This window comes from Triplophysa rosa, linkage group LG6 (assembly GCF_024868665.1).
Source record: "Triplophysa rosa linkage group LG6, Trosa_1v2, whole genome shotgun sequence".
NCBI lineage: Eukaryota > Metazoa > Chordata > Actinopteri > Cypriniformes > Nemacheilidae > Triplophysa > Triplophysa rosa.
Genome location: NC_079895.1, coordinates 3,691,263 through 3,714,181, shown reverse-complemented (window position 1 = coordinate 3,714,181; position 22,919 = coordinate 3,691,263). Strand labels below are relative to the sequence as shown.

The following is a 22,919-nucleotide window of genomic DNA, read 5'->3' as shown; positions in this document are numbered from 1 at the left end:
AACAAATATTTGACAATATAAGGATAATATAGGATGCATGTCACACAAGCTGTTTTACTTGACCACATACCAAGTGATGGTATGTGCTTCTGTAGAACTGATTTATGATTGTCTGTCTAAGGGTTTTGATTGTTTTGCTGTTTATGGCGTGACATTATTTCATCATTCATGGGTCGTAGGCTAATTCACAAGATTTATAAAATTCAGTCGAATTCATGAAAGGAATAAACGAATGGGAAAAATACTTGAAAATTGCTGAAAGACAATATACAGAAACCAAACAGATACCAAAATAGATTAAAAAAGCCCAAATGTTTGTTAACTTCTGAGGCTACTCTAACCAAGTTCATTTGGTGTTTATTTTAATTTCATATGTGAATGTCTTTTAATTATTAAATTAATATTGCATATGTTACTCAGGCCATTAGGAAGTAACATAAAGCCTATTGTATTTAGTTATTGCCCATTTTGTCAATAACCAATATCTTAACTGACCGTGTCCTCTGTACAGTGTGCTGTGCCATCTAGTGGATACTCTGTGTCATTGCAAAACTCGAGTTTTACGTTCATTATGATTCACACGATGATACTTGTATGTTTTGCTTCCTTTTTTCCAGAAGTATGCCTCTTAATTCTTCCTTGTACAATTGAAACTACTTAGTTCACACCTGTTAATCTTGGTAGCCTACCTGTTGTTATACATGTTCCTAATAGTTCAAATAAAACCAGAGGCAAAAATAAACATGTTCTTGTAAATATTTTACTTCAGCACAAAACGTCTTCATACCTCTTCATTGTTACCTGCATTCCTGAAAGGTCATTGCACACAGAACCAACTTTTTTCAACCTGACAAAGGACTTTATTCAAAGTTGCTTGTTAATTTGAAAATTGCTAGTTACACAAAGAACACCTGCATACTGTTAACAAGTTTCATTCAAAGTATTGTTCTCTCTGCCATGAGGGTAGGCTGTCGTCTTTGAATCGTGTTTTGCAGCCTTCACAGATCACCATGTTCCTCGTGTCTCTCCTGTAGAAGTATCTTGGCCTTCATCATGTTCTCCGCCACTACAATCAAACACAGACGTGGACAGGGGACATTAATGCACGTTTAACTAATGGCTTATCTCAAATCAAGCATTAAAATCAGCTTTGGCAGAGTTGCACATATAGAATGGGTTACAGATGATCTTCAATACACAAATGAACAAGCGCAGAAAGCTCTGAACCAACGGTGCTTGACAACCATAGAGCCGCTGGCTCTCAGATGAGCTCATTAGATAGAAGACACTCACAGAAGTCCATGTCGGCTGGCTCGTAAGTGTACATTCGGTTGGCGTACTTTCCGACAATGTCAGCTCGCACAGTCATCGTGGGATCTGGATGGAAGGGTTTAGAGAAGTGTTAGGACAGTTGTTGAATTGTGGGTAATAGAGAACAAAATAAAGGTCACCCCAAATCAATTGGTAGAATATTGTGTAATAGCAGTGCAAAGGTCACAGGTTTGATACCCAGGGAACACAATGCACAGTCCCTTTGGATAAAAGCCAAAGTACAAAAATAAGAATGCAAAGCATATTTTTATGACCATTTAGATATTTTTTCCATGATTATTTTCTATTTGGATTAGTCATTAAACTGAGATTTTGTTTTAAAGAGAAAAACTCACCAACAAACAGGATCCTTGGGACATAGAAGCCATCAGGAGCCAAGTTTGGATCGTTGGACTCATGCTGAAAATCACAGGTAATCACAGGTAAAGATCTTATATCTCAAAACATTCTTGCTTTTATTTTATTTTACTCTAATGATTGTTGACTTTACACTATATAATACAGTACGGTACCATTAAGTTGAGCATGACGAAATCTGATTTGGCCATCCGTTGAATAGACTGATGTTCTGTAAAAGCCTTTTTCAAAGCTAAATGAGAAGGATTAGAGCACAGAGAGATTCATAAACGGATATGCAGTGGCCTTTTCCATCAACTTTACTGCGTTCCTGTACTTTGTCATTTAAATAATGAATTTATTATTTATTCCCCCTTATCTTGTTACAAATCTGTATGCTCTTTTCAGTTCACAACATCATTAAGGACAGAAAGACATGTTCTTGTATGTTCTTACTAGTTCAAAAAAATGTGATGTGTTGAATATGTTGAATATTTAAAAGGAGAACAATAAAAATGCAAACCTTTACTGTGTGGGCAATCTTCCAGATGATGAATGACCATCAGAGGTTTTTTACTACGGTAAAACAGAGATACTGTGAATTTATAATCTGCTGTAACATATACAGGGTAGAGTGGAGTGCAATGAGAAGGTACCTTTCTACCATTTTGTCCAATCCCTCTTCATATGTCTGAACCCAAGTGATGTCATCGCCCCAGCCTAAAAAAGAAAGAGACTTCATTGTATTGTGAATGATTTTTTTGGCATAATACAACAATGTTATCATTTTAATGTACTTAATGTACTTAATTTTAAGCATAATTTTAAATAATTCTTGAATGATGAAATTCAGTATTACCTCTTGAGAGAGTTTGGGTGGTGGACTTTTTCTTTCTTTGAGATGAGACATCACAGAAGGCCAGAAATAAAAATAATACATATGCGGGCCAGTTCTGCATGATGACAGTATGTATTGGGCACCCTGGGAAAAAAGCCAGAGGAAAAGCGTAAGCAAAAGTGACTAAAGCTCTGCATATTAGATGGTTTTTGTGGGTGGGTCCACATAACATTGCATACTCTTAAATAGATGAACGGAGTTGTTAAACAGGACAAACATGCTTCTGAGTTATTGTTCTCAGTGATAAGTGTCAACTGACTTTATTAGTATTTCATTTGGGAAGCTCACAATTTTTAAACTTTGCAAAATCTAAATACCAGTTCAACCACACAAATATTGAACCACAATCTAACAATATAATTTCATACAACCATGACAATTTTAGAGCGAGATTACACTTTGAACTTAATCCTATTTTTTTTCCCTGATCAACATTCACATTACAAACATCATATTAAAAAAGTACCAATTGTTTTGCAGTTTGTTTCTGTGCTTTATAGATAAAATGTCATGATTTTATTGACTAGAGGCCGGTTCACACATTCATGGTTCTATAGCCACGCCAAAGTTCTGGGTTTGATTCTCAGGGAATACACAAAAACTAAACTAAACAAACAAAAACTATTAATGCTGGCCAGTTTGGACTAAAATACAATAGATAGATAAGAAAATACAATCATATATTGACAGTAAATCAAGACTATATATTTTGAGACAGCACAACAAATCATATTAAGAAGTTGCTAGTAAAGAACCTACCAGGTGTGAAACAGGTGAACCAGGTGTATCCTGCTGTGCTGTCCCTCTACGCTGACAGAAACTATTCTCTGTGTGGCGGGCACTCTTATAGTCTCATTCTAATCCCCCAAACCGGTTTGGCATTCAGGAAAATCAGAATTCCACTCCAGCTCATTTCTGTAGCCAATCACAGAAGCTCATGAAATAATGGACTTCTGTGATGTATGTAAGCAGGTTTCTCTCTTTATTCAGGACACTATTTTGTACTTCAGGGTTTTATTCCATATTTTGGAAATCACATCCATGCAGCCATGCAACAAGCTCAAAAATGTGACAGTTTTAGGTGGATACCTAAATGTTTAATGTCTAGACTGATCTGTATCTGCATTTTCTTTATTAAAGGGTAAGTCGGGTGCGGCCGTGTGTTATCATCACGTTTTAACAGTATCTCTCTGTCTAGTATATAGCGAATACCAGAAGACTTATGCTTTTGTTTTTCACAAAATCAGAGGAAAAATGGTACAAAATGTCCTATACATAATGCAGTCAGTATACGCAGAAATAAACACAATAAATGCAGCAAAAAGTTCTATTTTTATTTGTATGTCTATATAAAATATTTTCTTCTTCTCCTTTATATTATTATGTTAGACAACATAGGCTTATTAAAAATAAACTGTATATTAACTATGTACATTTCCTGTATCCTATTTTTAATAATTAGGCTATTTTATGTTTTTGTTATTTCTACAATGGACTTCTTATAGGCCTGTTTTTGTGACAAGTAACATTAATGAAATTTATTCCAGTTTTGTTCTGGGTACAAAAACAGAGATTACGAAACAAAAGAAAGACGTGTCATAAATTTGGACAAAATGCTCTGCTGTTGTTAGTTGTTGCCTCGGTAACTTGTAGCCCCTGACGACCGCCTGCGCTCCGCGCATGCGCAAAATCAGCGGAGCGGAGGATTGTGGGACAGAAAGCTATCGCCAAGGCAACAGCAGAGTTTAGCGACCGGAAATCTGCAGCTAGCATAACACCAACCGAGAATTATTGAGTCGAGAAACATCTTTTACACTAAATACTGGTTTAGTTTGTTGCCATGAACGATTCAGTGGCCAAAAAGACCCAGGAGACGTTGGGAAAAGTGATCAAAAAACCTCCTCTGACAGAAAAACTGCTCGGTAAACCTCCGTTTCGATACCTGCACGATATATTCAGCGAGGTGAGTTAGTAAACAAGTCATTATGGCATACATGCTGTTTTTATTAACTTGCTTTCTTTATGCGCAGCTTTAGATGCTTAAAGTTCGGTTTAGAAATCGAAATGTGCTAGCTTGCTAACGTAGCTTGTTCAGAACGTACACGACATGAAATAAACAGTACATTTCGTAATATTTTAGTTTGTATGTGTCCAATCTCACATTAAGAAGCAATCAGCCTTCACATGACTTTACATGAAAGGTTTGAAAGAGTGTCGGTTTAGCTGATGTTGCTGTATTGGTGGTGGCTAGGGATTGCAAACTAAATAAAAATAGTTCATACCTTTAACACAGTGTCACAGTATGATTGTTTTATCTTTAAGACTGCATGTGTGTTACAGGGTTAAAGTCACATTAAATTTCACAGCTGTTGTTGAGTCGTTGAGTACCGGGTTACTAGGCATGGGTCTGTCCACATGGTTATGCAAACACAAACTTCAGGGTTTCCAATCTTGGTGTCCAGGATAACATGGGAACGACATATACTGGATAAATGTATGTCAGAAGAATATCTGAAAGCTGTTTTTTAAAATTGTGTTGCAAAATCTTTCACCTGTCTAATATTCAAGACATTTGTGAAATATACAAAACCATGTAAGGATCATGCAGAATATTATATTCAGAGTGCGTGGTTAATTCGTTAAATGAATATGTAATACTGTGGGTCAAGACAGTAAAATAATAAATGTACTTTAATGACCCACTAGATATTTAACATTTACATTTACATTTTACATTCAGTCATTTAGCAGACGCTTTTATCCAATTTTTTATCCAACATTTAAGTTCACTTATTTACACTCTTTACTGGCTTTTTCAATAGACATGTCTAGTTACTAGTCATTATCAGTAGTGTTTATAGTAAAGTCATTTTTTGATTATGTGTAGTGGCTTTTGTACTATACAACTGAATTGTCAACTACCTGTTTTGGTCTTCTAGCTTAGATTATACAGTATATATAATACAGGTCAAATCTACTTTATTGTAAATGATTTCAGAATTGATTGTGTCATTAATGCAAACCATTTGTGTTTGTGAAAACACTGTTAGTTGGCTGTAAATCATGTTTTCCAATTTCTTTCAGGTAATTCGTACCACAGGCTTTATGAAAGGCCTTTATGGAGAAGCAGAGATGAAGTCCGATAACGTGAAGGTAAATCTCCTCCAAACTGTTTGTCATAAAGATTTTGTTGGCTTTTTCATATTGATGCCTATTGGGGAGGATGCATTAAGTTTGTTTCTTAAATAAACAGTACATCTAAAACTGATAATTATTTGGTAAATAACTCACTTTTACTTGCTGAATTGCACTTGACTGTTGTAAGAATTTTAGCATGTCAGGGACAATCGGTCCTTATAGAAAAAGTCCTTTTATAGGCCTACTAGTAATGTCTTTGTTTTGTCTTTAATATAGAATAACATTTTTCTGAGTGCTATATTTGTTTTTTATAGTACTGCCTCAGAATCAGTGGTAAATGATGTTGTAGTTGACCATCCTTATCGTGACTTGAGATATTTAACATGTTAGTAAGATTCTTGCCTGTGTTTGTGCCGACATTAATAACATATGCACACAAGTGTAACTCAACACTCCAGTTAGCGTGCCAATGTCCCACATCTCACTAAGAGGTGGGGTGTGATAAATCTCCCAGTTAAACGCTTATAGTGCTTTCCTCGGATCAGTGTCATCTTGACCCTGTAAAAGAAGCAGGTAACTACTACCACAGCCCTGTGTGGGTAAAGTGAGGAGGATGCACCTGATCATCCTTCAGATGCTGGCCAGTCTCAAAGAACCTTAGCCTTTGATGTTCTAGCATGCATAATACATGACCTCCCCACACCTGTGTGAAGCAGTGAGACCAACGCTTCACCACATACAGTATGCTTGACTGAGAGTTTGTTTGGGTTTGCCAAAATATTTTGGTGTTTGTGCCGTTTTTTGCAGCGGCTTTGACATTTTTTCATTTATGTATTGCAAACCAATTCACGTTCGGTATTTTTATTATAATACATTATGAAGAATAACTGCATTTGTATTGTAATACAATAACAATTACTGTTTTATGGGTATGTGAATTAGCTTTGAGATATAAAAATGTCAAACACCTAGATGTAAAATGTAAAAAATTATGTGGAAAAATTAAATGGCCTCGACATGTTTTTGTTTGAGTCACACTTGCAATGATTAACCTTAGTTATGAAAACATCTTGTAACTACACATTCTGTTGCTGGTAGATGGATATTAAACACTGCTGAGTGTGTAAAGTCACATCAGCTCACATTGGCACTCAGGTTGTTTTGCCTGTGGGAGCTCATTATTACCTCACCAAGAATAAAAAAAAGCGTTAAATGGCAACATGGACAGTTGGACTTCATTAAAAGCAGCAAAGCAGAAACGGAAACAAAAAAGGTTTCATGGAATGGATGCATCATTAAGCTGCTGTTGATGATATATGAACGTAGTTTTATATTGTGTACAAATCAGAGCAATTGGGCATAAACTCTAGCTGAACTGGTAGCATGAAAACAAGGTGACACATAAACTTGTAAATCATATGCTTTGAATGGACTGTAGGTTGCTTTGGGGGGAAAAACATGTTTTTGTAAATTAAATGTTGAATGGAGAATTTCGTATGTTATGTATATTTTGCTGTGGTTAGTCGTGGCACAACTCTTCAAACTTTCTTTGTGTCCTGCAGGATAAAGACTCAAAAATAGCCTTTCTCCAAAAGGCCATTGACGTGGTGATGCTGGTCAGCGGAGAGCCCTTGACCGCTAAGCCTGCTCGAATCATAGCCGGGCATGAACCAGAGAAGACCAACGAACTCTTGCAAGCCATCGCTAAGTGCTGTCTCAACAAGGTCAGTCCTGCGATTAAAGAGCACAGGGTTACTGAACTCCTGTCCTGTACGACTCGCTCAAAGCCATTTAACCAGCGAATGACTCAAGACTAATGCTGTCCGTGCAAGGGCTAATTTATACACATGCTCCTGTAATTGCACCCTTGAGCTTTTCTGAAGGTTAAGAAGTAACAGAAAAGCGTCAGAGGAATTATCAAGCGAGCCCAGCGATGCTTGCCGGGCCAATTACAGGTGTGAACATTGGGCTGAATGACGGCTTTGTGGCACGCTGGGATATTTTAAGACATAAAAAGACATAAAAACGTTACAGTGGTGATACTAAATGTTTAATGTTTTGGACTACAAAGATTACATGGATGACCCAAGGTCTGGAAACATTTGGCCTTTTTACCTTTGCTTTAGGGAGATTGTAAAAAGCTTTATATAGAAAGCTTCATTTGAGGTTGGTTGTGTTGTTGAAGAAGTAGTTCATCCCAACATTACAATTCAGAATAGCTGTATGTTGATGCATTATGCAAAATTGGCAAAATTGTTCAAAAACAGAATGTATTGTCTGTTTTTAAGCTCTCCAGCGATGAGGCTGTTCAGCGAGTGTTGGGAGGAGAAAAGTTGGACCTGAAGGGGAAGCCCAGCACCTCCAGGTCCCAGGACAAAGAGAACAGAGAGGGCAGGGAACTCCACAGAGATCGAGAGGTGAGACCTGCTTCATTCTGCAGTGAAAGTTGCTGTCAAACCAGACTTTTCTGTTCTGTCTCAACTCTCAAATCAATATTCAATCCTCAGCTCTTACCCCTGGGCTTCCTTTGTCAGTAATGACAGCAAAATATTTCAGTAGAATTCACAGCGATGCCTAGAACCATTTCTAGTTCCACAAAGAACCAGTCAAAGGTTCTTTAAAGCACCATCTCTTGCTTACCTTTTATCATTTGAAGAACCTTTTTTTTGCCACAAGGAACCTTTCTTTCTTTTTTTAAAAGTGTACCTATAAATAGTAAATTGTAAACTCATTTTAAATGGTCTTAAAATTTGTGCAATGTATTAACTTGGGACATTTAAGATTTTATCAGTATTGTGATATGTGACTCATCCACACAGAAGCATCAGAATGGTCGGGAAGACTGTACATTGTCTCTTGCCTGTTGTGTTTATTGTTATGAAAGTGAAGGTTGATGATGTCATCTCTGTTTTGTCCAGGAGAAGAAGGGGATCAAGGAGAGCAGCGGAAGCAGAGAGCAAAAACAACCAGATCAAGCGAAAGATCAAGAGAGCAGAAGGGACGACAAAGAGCGACGGCGGGAGGCAGAGAAGCCAGACAAGGGACGTGAAAGAGACCGGACGAAAGACAGAGACCGAGACAAGGACAAGAGCCGAGATCGGGAGAAAGACAAGACCAGAGAGAAAGAGTGGGAGAAGGAGAAAGAACGCAACAGGGAGAAGGACAGAGAGAGAGAGAAAGAAAAGGACAAGAAAAGGGAATCTCATAAAGACAGAGAGCGTGATAAACGGCGGGAGAGGGAAAAAGAGAAAGAACGAAATGGAGAGACGGAAGAAAAGCAGAAGGGCAGAGCTGATGTAAAGGTCTGACATCTCTGTTTGCCCTTTATGCCTAAAGTATGAGCCTATTTTTGATCTATTAAATTTGAATACTTTATTAATGAAGGGTTGCATTTCATTTTATAAGGTTTTTCTTTCATTTGAAACTTGATTGATGCAAGAATAGCCTAACATTAAGATACAAAACAATAAAAATAACAGTTTAAACAGAGTTCCAGCTATCAAATTTGATTAGATTTGCCCGATTCAAATTCCTGTCAAGTAGTTGCTATACTGTATGTACACCTGTTAAATTCTGTGACAAGATGCGACCTTGTTCGGTAAGCAACAACACCCCTTATGGATCCTTGTTTTAACCTGTCAGGGACATGTCCTGCTCTGTATTTTCCCATGTTTATTCATCTCTTTCATCAGTAAATCACTGCCCACGGATAGTCTTGCCAACACATTTGAGCACATAAACATGATCAAAACTGACTTATTTCTACCTTCGCACTACGTGTGTCATCCAGATCCACTCTGTAACATCAGTATACAGTATGGATTATAATTTTACTTTCTCTGTAGATCAGGACAGCAGAGAAGACCAGCAAGTCAAAGCCTCACACAGAAGAAGCCAGTAAAACCCTTGAAGCTCAACCGGAGGAGGTAAGTTTGATCTCTCACCCACAACCCCGTGCAGCCTGTCCGTTTACTCCTTTCACATGCAGTATGTATGGATGGGTGGAGCGCATTCAAACCACATGCTTCTGTCAACAAAACACTTTGACGGGGCATTCCTCAAAGTTCTTTCTTCTCGTCTTTTGTTTTTCAAACCTGAGGCTGAGGGCGGTGAACTGGAGGTACGAGTCTGGCCCCTGCTGTAATTTGTGAGGCTGCTTTGCTTCGCTTTAGAATAATAGCTGCGGTGCATATTAGCCGTTCTGGTTGTGCAAGGATGGTTTTGAGGTGGAGGTTGTCTCAGCTGCAAGGAAGGTCCAGAACGAACAGTGGTCAGGTGCAAAATGGGAGTAAAAAAGCTTTGTTGGGTTAGTAATAGGGCCAGTGACATTATAAGCAACTGCAACATAATATTTGAGTATGAGTGAAATTGTAGAAGTGAAAGTGAAAATCAGAAGGACTTGAAATAAAAACACAGGCAAATACTATGTTAGTAGCCTGGGTATTGTTCTTAACTGCTTCTGTGCGGTCGCTAGGGTTTTATGGGTGTTTGCTAGTTCACGTCAAAAGTGCCTTCCACCAAATATTTCATTTTCATTTTTTAATATTTGAAGGAGTAGTTCACCTTCAAAATGAAAATTCTGTCATCATTTACTCACCCTCTTGTCATTTTAATCCTGTATGACTTTCTTTCTTCTGCAGAACACAAAAGAAGATATTTTGAAGAATGTTGTTTACAGCATCCCCATTCACTTGCATTGGTTACAATAGAATTGAATGGGGGGGCTGTGATGTTCTGTTACCAACATTTTTCAAAATATCTTCTTTTGTGTTCTGCAGAAGAAAGAAAGTCATACTGGTTTGAAATGACAAGAGCGCGTGTAAATGATGACACATGGACTACTCCTTTAATTCTAGTTCCTAGATATTAGGTATCCCTGGTATTTCTGCCAGTTTGATAACAAAATTATTTGTTAAGTCACAGTTTAAGATGTAATTTATGTCCATAGCACAAACAGTACAAGACAAGTTAATCTCATAATTGTAATATTTAAGGTTTGGGCTTGCCGGCTAACTTGGACCTAATATTGATTTTTGGCTTCGTTGATTTGTGGCTTCAGTTTTAATCTGTCTAACTTGTTTTGTGTGTCATTTCTGTAGTTAACTGTGTTTATGTGAGTTTACAGCTCCTGTAGAAAATCTCTCTTTTCTTTTTGACAATAGTGAGCTTTTGCAGTTTGGCTATTGGTGTGGTTCCTTTAAGCAAGCGTAGATGAGAAAAGTGTTTTGTGTTGCTTTATAAGTGTTTATAATAGCCCTCTTCATTGCGTCCTTCTCTCCTGTCTTTATTTAGCCCACAGATCTCTCTGAAATTCAGGTAATGTCTGTTTGTCCCAGTTGTAGTTTCATTTTCTTATAGTCCATCTCTGTCTGTCTGCAACAGCCCTGCAGTATGTTTGTGTCTCAGGGTTTTAAAAAGGACTCTTCAGTGCACAGGACCTCATAGTGATTAAACAATTCATTTTTTTCCTCTTTACTCTCAGGCCGAAAGTCCTCTCCGGATCCCAAGGCCCTCGTCGGCTAAAGGACAGAGGCGGTGGCCCACAACAGGCGCTCGAGGTACAGAAACAGATTTACAGATCTTTTTGACATACAGTGCACGAAAATGAATCAAGCCCATTTGTATCTGAAATGATATGGATTGTGTTCTATTTTTTTCAGATGAGTCTGACAATGAAGGAGGTGAGTAATATTTCTTTTATGAGCTCTGGTACTGGTGTGTTCTCATCAAAGTTGTTGCTTTTTAGTCAGCGTACAAAATTATAGTCATGTAGACTTTTAAGGGACCTATCTGGAAACTACACTTCTTACTTTGGGTAGTTCTTCCAGTTTTTAGGTGTCCATTCTTTTTTATCCTTATTATTTTGTTAACTGTACAGGTGTTGTTGATATTTAGATGTCGTTCATGTGTTTAAATGAATAATGTTTTTGCAGCTTTGTTTTAATAAATGTTCTTTATGGACTGGGCAATATGTTATAAGATCCTAAAGTTACAGTGTGTTTTCATTGTTTAATTCAAAAGATCTAAATAAAAAATATTACATTAATATTACTTATTTAATTTTTTGAAGGGGACAGACCTTCAGCAGAGAACCCATTGGAGAATGGAGACGCGACAGATTCCGTGCCATCTCATACAACCCACAGGTTCTTTCTTTCTTTCTTTCTTTCTTTCTTTCTTTCTTTCTTTCTTTCTTTCTTTCTTTCTTTCTTTCTTCGTAAGTGGTAATGATCCATAAGTAGCTTTCTTTCAAAACTTTGCTCGATTTCAGAATGTGATAATGCGGTGTTGTGTTTGTGGCTGGATGGAGTGTATCATATAAGCCCCCTTGAGAAATTGCTTGGCAGTGAAACGTGCTCATGCAAATCCTCCACTTTCACTGCACCGCAAGATCAAACCACAAGATATCACTGTCAGCTCGACCATTGCGCTTGTCCAAACACTGTTTTTGTAAGCGTTTACCCATGTAGAAACTTGCTGTTTCTTAAAACTGCCCACGCACAAAGTCACATTACCAAACGTGTGAATGTGTGTTCATGTTTTGTTTATTTGCTTGAATGTTTTTGTAAGTAGAAGAAATGCGCGTCCCAGCAGCGCCCGTCCGGCGGCCCCCCGCGTGAATCGACAAGAAAGCCATGCTGATGTGACCCCAGCAGAGAGGTGAGAGATTTCGCTTTGTCCACCTTATTTAACTATATATTAAAGCGAATTGTGATTTTACCTTAGGTAAGTGTGTGTTTGTGGTAGACTGAAGAAGTAAGAGACCTGTTAATGTTTAAGCAGAAATGTTTTTCTCAGGATGGGCAGTGGCAAGACCCACACAGCAGTCATTATGGATGGGAAGAAGCTTTCTGAAGATGAGGATGATGAAGATGGACAGTTTGTGGTGGAGGAAGCAGCCCCGCCTCCACCTGACGTACCAGAGATGGAGGTAGTGTGTCTGCTCTGTCTTCTGCACATTAATACTGTTTTCGGAATAACACTGGACGGTTTTAGACTAACTGACCCATTCTTTATTTCAGCATAATTCACTTGAACTGAAAGGGGCCGACAAACACGGTAAGTCATGTATTGACATTAAAGGAGTGTTTTCATCCACATTTTCAAACTCGTCTTTTTTCTTTTAAAGGACCAAAACAGTTTAGCAGAACATTTGATGTGTTCTTACATATACATATGCTGTCGAAAGAATCATGTATATAAAAGTATATTTTTCAGTTTGTTCCTCACACAAAGCTATCATGTGACTTCAGAATACTTGAAATATAATACATGAATCGCATGCACTACCTTTATGATTCTTTAATGGAGTGTGACAGCATCTTTCCCCATTTACTGTCATATACACTGTGTCACTGCTATACAAAAAAGTCTTGCCGGTTTAGAACAACGGGACTATAAATCAATGATGACAAATTTCTGGTGACTATTCTAGAGCGTTTGAGAGCTTGATGGAGTGTTTGGTCATTGAAATGAATGACTTTTATTGGTTCATAGGTGGACTTGTGAAAAAAATCCTGGAGACCAAGAAAGATTATGAATCATCTCCAAAGTCAAAGGAACAGGTATGACATAATCACATCATAAGACTGTGGATTTACAATTCTAACCACTAGGTGGCAGCACTGTTACATCCTACCCTCACCCTCCAAGTTGTTTCACAACAGGATTCCAAAAACACTAGTAAACACATTTCAAAATCTCTTCATCAAGGGTATAAACACTATTTTTTGTTGTAAACAATACCTCAGAGATGTGGTGGTCTGTGCTTTTTATTCCAAAGGTTGACCCAGTGCAAAGTCAGTTGAGTGCAAAGCAGCTTAGCAAATGGACTGGAGAAATGTAATAGCGGTCCCTGAGAGCAATAGAAGTGTTATTCTGCTTAGTGGAGCTTAAACGGTTATGGCAAAACAAATGCACTGTGTTGGCCGATTAGATCTTTATTTTTGTGTCCCCGTGGGCTGTTTGTAATATTTGTTGGATGTTACAAATTAAAAAGCAGCAACGTTTTTTTAAACTAGTTTAACGTCTAAAGTAGGGCTGCAAGATATATCGACATTACATAAATATCGCAATTATGCATATTTAGTGATTTTCAGTATTTAAACTGTCATTTGAGTTTTGAAGCCATCCGGTGACATGTCCGTATTCAGATAGAAAGGGTGTGTTATGCTGGGTTGTGCAGGTTATGCGTGCCGACCTCTGTCTGATGGTGGCTGTAGCCCTGATAGATGCCGTTTTAGGTGCTGTCAATTTATTTGTATTTGAAAACGGTGAATCTCGATTTAATAATCGATTCCCAAACCCGGTTGGAGATTAGGCATAAGCTCACACAGCAAGCCCGAAATAGCGAGCTGCTCCCAGCTGGCGTCCACTGCGGGTGTTTCTCCCCCAATATTCTTGATTTCAAAACAATCAGTCTGGATTTCCTTTCTATCCCAAATAATCAAATTAGATTTCCCCATCAGACGCAGACTGGAACTTGAGAGCTAAGTGGAGCGGCCTTCTAATTGAGTTCATTCAAGCTCATCAGCTCTTTCAGTTCTCATCCTTTATTGTGGGGCATGAAATGGGCGTTTCGTTCATGGCACGCGAGAGCTAACAAGGGTCGACATGTTCACTGGCACACCGCACCTCCTCTGTCAAGTCAGCTGTGCAAAAAAACCTGTAATGACTTCCTTCCTGACTTGAAAGAGGGCAAAGGTCAACGTAATAAAGCGTCCGCTCTCCTGTAATCACAGTGTAACATCCAGGGTTAAAAATGTAAATATTGAGCTTCCTTATCCCTGTCCTGACAGGTCTAATGTTACAGCGCTAATAACTCACCCTCGCAAATATGAGCTTTCAGGCTCAGATCTCTCCAGGATCCCCGCATCAACTATATGACTTCTACTCTTTGGACCGACCGCAGAACTTCAAGTTTTGACTGTTGGTAATTTCGAGAGTGAAACAGCAATGACTCTTTCCGCAGGGTTTATTAGCATGGCTTTTCTGTTCTGCTTCGTAAGTAAAGATTTACCTCGGCGGGGTCAACAGAACTTCATTTATTAGACCATTATTTTGTCATTTTACTGTAGGGATGGGCCGGCGCGGTGTGTTACGAAGCCCCATTTTCCATCACTGTGCATTTTACCGAAGAATTTGCCATACGATTCACAGCTGACCTCTGCGGCGACCCTCCAGATCACGTGTATATTATTGTAAGATACTTCTTGTAGGTCGTCTTTTTGTTTTGAGAGTACTGGCCCCTGACAGCAGCTGCGTTTTCATAAGCATTTTTTCCTCTTTCCTTTTCCCTCTTTTTTGCCATCAAATTAGCCTTGATGAAGGTTTGCGATGTATAAATAAACCCTGTGGCACACAAATGGATTGCCGTTGAGTGAACGCCACGCCAGCTCGCTCTCTGCAGAACAGGCAGGAAAATAAATAGTCATCCCTTTAGGCCCGTGTCTTTGTAAACATCTACCTTTTTGTTGGAAATGTAAAGGAAATGACTCTCGTTGCATTCCTCCAAACGTTTCATGCCCTCACAGAGAGACGATTGACATCCCTACGGAACGACCTCGGGGTTACAGTGAAATACCGCACGGACCTGATTGAGTCTCTGAAGTACGATAGCATAATTGGTTATGTTTTAGTCTGTCTGTCTTAACCGCTGCCTGGTTCTCATAAGTCGAACTGTCACACACACAATACTGTTGTTGTTTAGTTCTGTGGCTATTCTATTTGCACGCAAATAAAGAGCAGAGATCCCAGCGCTGACCTTTGTGGGGCCAAACTGACCCTTCCATCCTGTGTACATGACCCCCTTTTTGCACTTCATTTCATCCTAGCTATTTTTATGATGTTGCTGGACGGGGCCCACGTTTTCCCCATGGAGGAAACCCTTAAACATTGCTAAACAATTAATCTTGTCCCGTTATGAGCTCCAAAGGCCCACCATGGAGCTCTATACCAGTAGCAAATAAACAGCAGGGGCAGCGACCCCAGTCCCTCCATGTCTGTCTAAACTATCAGTGTTTGATTCTGTTGCGATGTAGTTTAAATAACACAGTTATTATAATGGACACTGACAATATTACCAATCACAAACATCAAAATGAAATAGTCAAAAAAGAAGAATTGTTCTTGAAAGGGATAGTTCACCCATTAATTAAAATGCTGTCAACATTTACTCACCCTCATGTCATTCCAAATCTGGATGACTTTTTCTCCTGCAGAACACAAAAGAAGATATTTTGAAGAACGTTGGTGACTAAACAACATTGACCCCCATTGACTTCCATTGTATGGACACAAAACCTCTGGGACAATACTTGTGTTTCACAGAACACGCAGTCATATGTTTTGAACGACATGAGGGTGAAACTTTTTTGGGGGTGAACTGTGCCTTTAAATGGACAATCAGAATCAGTGATGTTACTATCAAGGATTCAGTTCTTGTGTCCATGTTAGATCTTTCTAAATGCACAAAGACAGATCTTAAGGGCATTTGCTATCTGTTTAAAGGCCTTGACCGATGGAATGACTTTTTGGCTGAATTTTTATTTTCTGTCAAAATTGGTGCCAAAATGACACACTTACCCTGAAAGTCCTTCCAATGAATTAATGAAAGGAAAAGGAAAAGCTTTTCTTTGTAGCCTAAATGATCTAATGTCACATTTGAATTCATGTTTCAGCTCCACAAAACCGTCACCTTGCGTCCCGACAGCAAAGTGAACTTTTCTCGAGTTTATCGCCGGCCGGAGACCGTAAGGGCTTTCCTTCAGGAGCTGTGATTTTTCTCTGTCAGAGTTCAGATTCTTTCCTTTCTCTTCAGCAGCACTCTATGAATCATACATTCTTCATGCATTTCTTCATGAAGCAAATTAGGCTGGCAGCTGAGGGGTAATGAAGCGTCCTGGCGCGAGAGGCTGCGGTCCTGACTCCAGCCCGGTGCGTTCAGAACTCAGGGTCTCTGAAAGCCACCTGCCTCGGGCACACCACGTCCCGTTTCTGTCACCGTCTGAGATAATGGGAAAAACACGCACAAAACAAATATTTTTCTTGGGTCCGTCTGAAGAGAAAGGAAAATGAGAGCCTCTATAAACGATCGATTTATGTCCTATGAGACAGAAGGCAGTCGTTTTTTTGTTTTTGACGAACGGCTGAGGCGCAGGAGGACGGCAAACAGAGCGAATCTGGCCCGGCCTTCGCGCTCCACGGACGGTGGGCCGAATGTGCTGGCCGGTGTTTGTGTAGAGGGGGTGTTAAGGGGCCGAGGAAACCACCCACATTGCAGTTAACTGTTAGACGTTTCAATCCGAGCACAGTTGTAAACCACTGAGAGGGAGAAAAAAATGAATTTACTCTTTCTTCTCAACTGTTTTGTTATATTCTGAGAGCAAAGCGGCATAGTTAACCTTTGATGTGTTCGTAATATAGTTACCGAACTTGGTAAAGTTATAACAATAAACTTTGCTTTCAAAACACAGATGATTAGAGACTGGCTCTTTAGGAAAATATTTATAGATTTCTCGTTTTTCTTCTTTATGGCGTTTGACCTACTGTATATCTAACTAGGGCTGGTAGATATAACATACACACAGAACACACACGTATATACATGCAGTGCCTTTTTTTAGCATTTGACAATATTCTATGTGAGTATGTGTATATCGCAATCATTTTGTATTTGTTCTGAACTGGCTTAAAAAATATTGTGAATATTAAAAGGATTAATTCACTGGAAAAATATATTTTTTCATAATGCTATTGGCATTATGATTGTGCATCTGGAGAGTAGTTGTCATATTCGTTATTTGTCGCGAGACATGCATGACAATGAGATTTTAAGTTATTGACATAACAACTAATATTTTTTTCTTACAAATGTATTGTTTTGCCTTAAGACATTTATTAACAATCTTGAGTCGTTTGGGTTATTTTAATGATGGATAATGTGCTTTGGGTAATGTGAGTCTCGTGTAAGAACATAACGTGGCGTCATTTTAATATAAAATAATTTGTTTGTGTTTAAAGTCCCAGTGAAATTAAAAATGACAATGCCTATTTTTTCATGAAATATTGCAGCGTTTATTGTTAATAGTTTATCAATGTGGGTCATTCTCTTTTTAAAATGTGTGTGCCCTCATAATCTTCAGTTAAAATCTGAAAATGCACTGTCCTGTAGTGACTATCCATCTTGCTAAATGGCTTGGGCGGAGCATCCGTTAACTCCTCCCCTTCAACTGTCAGCCTGCTGCCAGTTCCATTTCAAAATGCAACGGCTGTTTTTATACATCCAATCACATCGCAAAGAAAGACGAAAGCCACGCCCACTATTTTTCTCGTTCGAAGTTCCATTTCACTCGGAAATGCATCAAAATACGAAGTAAAAAATCGCAACTTCCTGTTCAGTGACTTTAACTGAAGAAAGGGAGTCATATACATCTGGGATGAAAAGAGGATGATTAAATCATGAGGGAATTTTATTTTCAGGTAATAAAAAAGGTTCTGGTTGCTCTGGTTTGACATCTCTTACCTTAGAAAGGAAGTGTTGGTGTTTGTGCACAGAATGACATGAATTGGTTGAGGAGTTAAGCTTGAAAAGAGGTAAATGTGAAGTAAGTGTTACCGAATACTGTTGTAAAATAACTTCACTGCCACAGCCTGTTACTAAAATAAACAGAGTCACGTCTAACGCGAGGGTGTGCGAGCGTGTGTCTGAGCGGGGATGTAGGGAGTACGAATAAGACCCGTTTGGCCTAGTGCCACACACAGCCTGTGGCCCCAGCTGAGTAAACAGATGTGGGCCCGTGTGCCAGGGGGGGCCCTCTTGTGCCGGACTGAAGGGTGACTGGAGCAGAGCGGGACCCCCCAACCACACAGCACGCAGAGGTGGCCTTCACGAACCGCGATCCCATGTCTCTTTCGTTTTGATCTTTATATACATTGCAAGGTTTGTATAATTCCTGCCTTGAAATTCTAAACATTTCGAGCCTTGACATTGAAAACCACTAAATGCTGGTGTTTTTTAAAAACTATACTGTTAGTTGGTATAGATTTCCTTTAACATCATTTAGAGCATTCATCTGAAATCCTCTGTTCTGGGGTGGAGTCCCACTAGCATTTGTGTCATTTTTAGTCATGAAGGGCAGAAATGACTAATTGGTGTTTAACTGAGCATTTCTGGGCTCCTCCTAAAGTTTTTTTATGAATAAAATATGAAAGTGGATGTACAAGAGTTTGTTATTAATTGTATCGTACATGGTCCATATGATCCAAATGTTTCAGTATATTACAGTTGTTTGTGAGGTACTTTTCTTATTTTATAAAAGGCATCCATTGCATATCATTTAGCCACCAGCGTGACAAACCACAGACAGAAGAGGGTGAGATTTTAGCAAGTTCTTTCGACACGGCCGGTGGGACGCCACCTTTACACTTGTGTGAGGCTCCAGCGGTTTCTAGAGCCCCTCGATGGCTGACCGTTTCCTTGCGGTTCCTCTTTGCTGCAGGACCGGATGCTGGTGTCTGAGGCATCTCGTAAGAAGGAACGGGAACTGGTGGCGAAGGAGATCGAGCGCTTGCAGTCGTCTATTCAGACGGTGTGCCGCAGCGCTCTGCCCCTGGGTAAGATCATGGACTACATCCAAGAGGACATGGACTCCATGCAGAACGAACTGCAGACTTGGCACAAGGAGAGCAAAGAAAACACACAGGCTCTGCTACAGGAACAAAGGTATATGAGACATTTAGTCAAGTGTGATCGCACATTTTCTTCAATGCATCCAAATATTTACCCAATGTTTTATCTGCATCACAGAATCACAGACAGCGTTGTGGAACCTCTGAAAGCCGAACTTACTGAACTGGAGCAGTTGATCAGGGACCAGCAAGACAAGATCTGCTCAGTCAAGTCCAACATCCTAAAAAACGAGGAGAAGATCCAGAAGATGGTCTCCAACATAAGCTTTTCCTCGCAGACGTGAATATAATCAGCACCCCAAATGAAATCCAAAGCACTGAGAAGATCTCCTGAGATGACTTGATGCAGGCACTGGAGAATTTTCAAAAGGTGCGGTCATGTGTCACCGTTTTCAAACCCGTTCCATGAAAGGTGCCTTCTGCAAGACCCCGTATCTGTTAGTGATGGTTAACTGGGATTCTCGTCCGGTTCTCTGAGAACAAACCCAAACCTCTGCAGTAGATTTGCACTTCCCGCTTTAGAGATAAATCTGTGTGGTCACCATATTGACGTGTCCTGTATTTTGTAACGGGGCTTGTAATTTGTCTTCATGTTCACTTAGGAAAACAGCTGGTTTATTTTTTTTCATTTTCATGTTTATTTCATCCAGGTTTTGTCTCCAAAATGAACGTTGGCAATATGTCAGCATGTTTCTGGTGTAAAGCATTTGGTAAGCAATAGAACAGGGCAGATGAACATACATAATTGCCAAAATATGGAGACACCACACAAGCACATCTGCACTTTGTTAAATGAGACTTTAATGTTAAATATTTACCTGTACACATTGGAAAAAAAGTAGCGATCAAAGAAGAGATGAGATGTATTTTAACTAAATTTAACACGCATCAACAAATGTAACTTGATCAAATCAAATTATGTCAATGTTGAAGAAGTACTGCTGTTTCATTCTGGACAATGCACACGTGCTAAATGAAACGCTTTCTAGACCTTTTACAGCATCATATATTGTCATTACTGTAAGTGATGGTCATTTTGCCATTTGCTTGTTTTACACTTCGAACTGAGATCCATAAAGCAATTATAACATTTGTAAAAAAGTCTATTTTGTTTAGCTTAAAAAATGTGGGCAAACTGTAAGATGAAGCAATAAAGGGTCCAATCTGTCCAAAGTTGATCAGCTAAATGATCAAGCACAACGTTTCAGAAATTCATGTTTATCTTGTTACATTATACTGTGGTGACGTTAGATGGTTTTAGGACCATTTAAAATCCACACAGCAATAACATCTAGTGATTTGTAGAAGCAGACTTTAATATACAGATTATATTAAATGACGATGACATCAGTATTATTAGCCGTACACCATGACGCAACATTTTTAAGTAAATCTACTTCTTCGAAATGTCTTTTCCATTGATTTTTTAAAAGAGCCTGTTAACAGTTTTACCACACCCATACTTTCTGATGTACATGCTTGTGTATATGTTTGTATTATAGTTCACAAATGAATATTAATTTTGTAGTGAAGTGTAATAAACAGGTACATTTCTGTTAAACGTGTCGTTTAACGATGTGTGCTGATTTAGTATGGTAGTATGCTATGATAAATATGAACCTTAAAGGGACAGTTTAGCCCCAAAAGATCTGTCTTCATTTACTTACCCTCGTGTTGTTCCAAATCTGAATCTGGAAGAATGCTTGTAACCAAACAGTTTTTGGCCTCCAGAACTTTTTGCTTTCCTACATTCTTTAAAATATATTATTTTGTGTTCAGCAGAACAAAGAAATTTATAAAGCAATTTCTCCTCATGTGGTAGTCTATGGGGGCCAAGAACTGTTTGGTTACAAGCATTCTTCCAAATATCTTCATGTTCAATGTTCATGAGAACAAAGACATTTATAGATTTGGAACAACCTGAGGGTGAGTAAATGAAGACATCATTTTTATTTGTCCCTTTAATGATTTTGATTAGTTGACATGAGGCCTGCCAGAACTTTCTGTGTGTTTTTGTGACCGAGTGGGACATGGCAAACACACCGAGTAACATTTTTAAAAGCTTGTATCAGCACATCAGTTTGAGTCGTAATCTGGCAAGCTTTGAAACAGCTGCAGCACTAATTCATATGCGAGTACTGTAGGAGCTCTTGAACGTCTGTTGAGCAAAAGTTGAGCAGGCTGTTAAAGATTTTAAGGGATTTGGAACCCCTTGAAAACTTGGGCACCTGCCTGAGAGACTCCTGAGATCTCTTAAGCGTACGTTTGGATTAGGTCAAAGTGAACAGGCCGCGTGCCCTGCGGCTCTTGTGTCCATGTGTTCTCCTGCTGTGGGCTCTGGAGAAAACACTAACCCGAGGGTCCTTGGGACTGTCAGAAATCACTATGTTCCTCTAGCCAGTGAACAGGTGGACCTTCAGTTTTAATGCATTACAGAGCCTTTGAAATAAAATCTTTTCGTTGTATGCTTTATTATTGAGGACTCTCAGTTGGATCAGTAGTGACAAACACCAGGACCAGAGAAGAAAATGAGCCAGACGCTCATTAAAACAATATAATCTCTCTCACACACACATACGTTCTAAGTTAAAAATCGAGGGTCAAAAGACTTAGCAGACCTAAGACCAAAGTTATAGTACAGTACAACCATACCAAAAAAGTTAAGAAAATCAGCCGTATGGGTTTTGCCGACTGATCTGACTGATGTCTCCTGTGCAGAATAACCGGTGTTTAGAAAGTTGTACATTCTAGTTCCATATAGTCCGGTTCTCTCCAGAGACACATGGAGCTGTCAGGCACTCTGTTTATTTTCATATGAGCCCAAAGTCCAGTGTGCATGGTTCAGCTGTCGTCAGGCAGCAATAAGGCATGTGTCTGCGGCTCTTCGAAAGAAACTTTCAACAATGACAGAACCAAAGTCACCTACCACAGTTAAAGAGAATCGAGCTTCGGCTTTAACCACAAAGTTCACATTGCGCTGGACTGAGCCCTTGCCCTGCCTGTCTCGTGTCTGATTAAAAGAGCAAGATTATTGAATCTTAAAACAAAATCTTACCCCGTCAGGAATGTGTCAGGGTCATTTTTCACCACAAAATAAATAAAACGGTTCATTTTGCTTTTAAAAATGAGGCCCCTCAAATATTTTGTATTTTTGTTTTCATGACAATTCAACACTTTTTAGCTTCAAACGGACGTAGACGTCTATATTAAATTTTTCAAAAGTGAAAAATTACAATGGTAGTCAAAAGTGCCCCAGAAATGTTTGCTTTCTTACATTTTTCAAAACATCTTTTGTGTTTAACAGAACAAAAATTTAGAAAGCATTTTATTCCTACTGTGGTAGTCATTGGTGGCCAAGAACTGTTTGGTTTCCAGCAATCTTCCAAATATCTTTCTCTGTGTTCATCTGAAGAAAGAAATGTATACAGATTTAGACCAACTTGAGGGTGAGTAAATGGAGACAATATTTCTATTTTTGGGTGAACTGTTCCTTTACGTATACAAAAATAAATACATAAAAAATTGA

The 22,919-nt window shown here is 38.9% G+C and overlaps 2 protein-coding genes across 6 annotated transcripts; one reads left to right on the top strand and one right to left on the bottom strand.

The window, feature by feature from the left end:
* Window positions 1-746: 746 nt before the first annotated feature.
* agr1 (anterior gradient 1) lies at window positions 747-3,424 on the bottom strand. Its single transcript, XM_057336332.1, has 8 exons — window positions 3,326-3,424; window positions 2,528-2,650; window positions 2,325-2,388; window positions 2,192-2,244; window positions 1,845-1,921; window positions 1,668-1,731; window positions 1,294-1,377; window positions 747-1,066 (listed from the first exon to the last, which is right to left on the bottom strand). Exons 2-8 carry the CDS (start codon window positions 2,625-2,627, stop codon window positions 999-1,001), a joined length of 510 nt encoding a protein of 169 aa, XP_057192315.1. The 5' UTR covers window positions 2,628-2,650; window positions 3,326-3,424; the 3' UTR covers window positions 747-998.
* Window positions 3,425-4,275: 851 nt separating this feature from the next.
* Window positions 4,276-20,958, top strand: traf3ip1 (TNF receptor-associated factor 3 interacting protein 1). Of its 5 annotated transcripts, none has more exons than XM_057336327.1 (17): window positions 4,276-4,529; window positions 5,651-5,719; window positions 7,267-7,428; window positions 7,993-8,121; window positions 8,623-9,006; window positions 9,550-9,630; window positions 9,804-9,824; window positions 10,997-11,020; window positions 11,187-11,262; window positions 11,365-11,385; window positions 11,775-11,850; window positions 12,278-12,364; window positions 12,503-12,635; window positions 12,727-12,763; window positions 13,202-13,269; window positions 19,204-19,427; window positions 19,512-20,958. In XM_057336327.1, the coding sequence occupies exons 1-17, from the start codon at window positions 4,407-4,409 to the stop codon at window positions 19,675-19,677; spliced, it is 1,881 nt and encodes a 626-aa protein (XP_057192310.1). In that variant the 5' UTR covers window positions 4,276-4,406; the 3' UTR covers window positions 19,678-20,958. The 5 variants fall into 5 exon arrangements, with proteins under 5 accessions (XP_057192310.1, XP_057192309.1, XP_057192311.1 ...); XM_057336326.1 differs by having other exon boundaries at window positions 12,275-12,364; XM_057336328.1 differs by lacking the exon at window positions 9,804-9,824 and having other exon boundaries at window positions 12,275-12,364.
* Window positions 20,959-22,919: the final 1,961 nt, after the last annotated feature.

Excerpts from the sequence above, each read along its gene's own strand:
- traf3ip1 (XM_057336326.1), top strand. The coding sequence starts at position 4,407 with ATGAACGATTCAGTGGCCAAAAAGACCCAGGAGACGTTGGGAAAAGTG. Across the intron at positions 7,429-7,992 it reads CTAAGTGCTGTCTCAACAAG|CTCTCCAGCGATGAGGCTGT; the intron begins GTCAGTCCTGCG and ends TCTGTTTTTAAG. Across the intron at positions 11,386-11,774 it reads TGAGTCTGACAATGAAGGAG|GGGACAGACCTTCAGCAGAG; the intron begins GTGAGTAATATT and ends AATTTTTTGAAG.
- agr1 (XM_057336332.1), bottom strand. The coding sequence starts at position 2,627 with ATGCAGAACTGGCCCGCATATGTATTATTTTTATTTCTGGCCTTCTGT. Across the intron at positions 2,245-2,324 it reads TTGGACAAAATGGTAGAAAG|TAAAAAACCTCTGATGGTCA; the intron begins GTACCTTCTCAT and ends GTTTTACCGTAG. Across the intron at positions 1,922-2,191 it reads AGATTGCCCACACAGTAAAG|CTTTGAAAAAGGCTTTTACA; the intron begins GTTTGCATTTTT and ends CTTCTCATTTAG.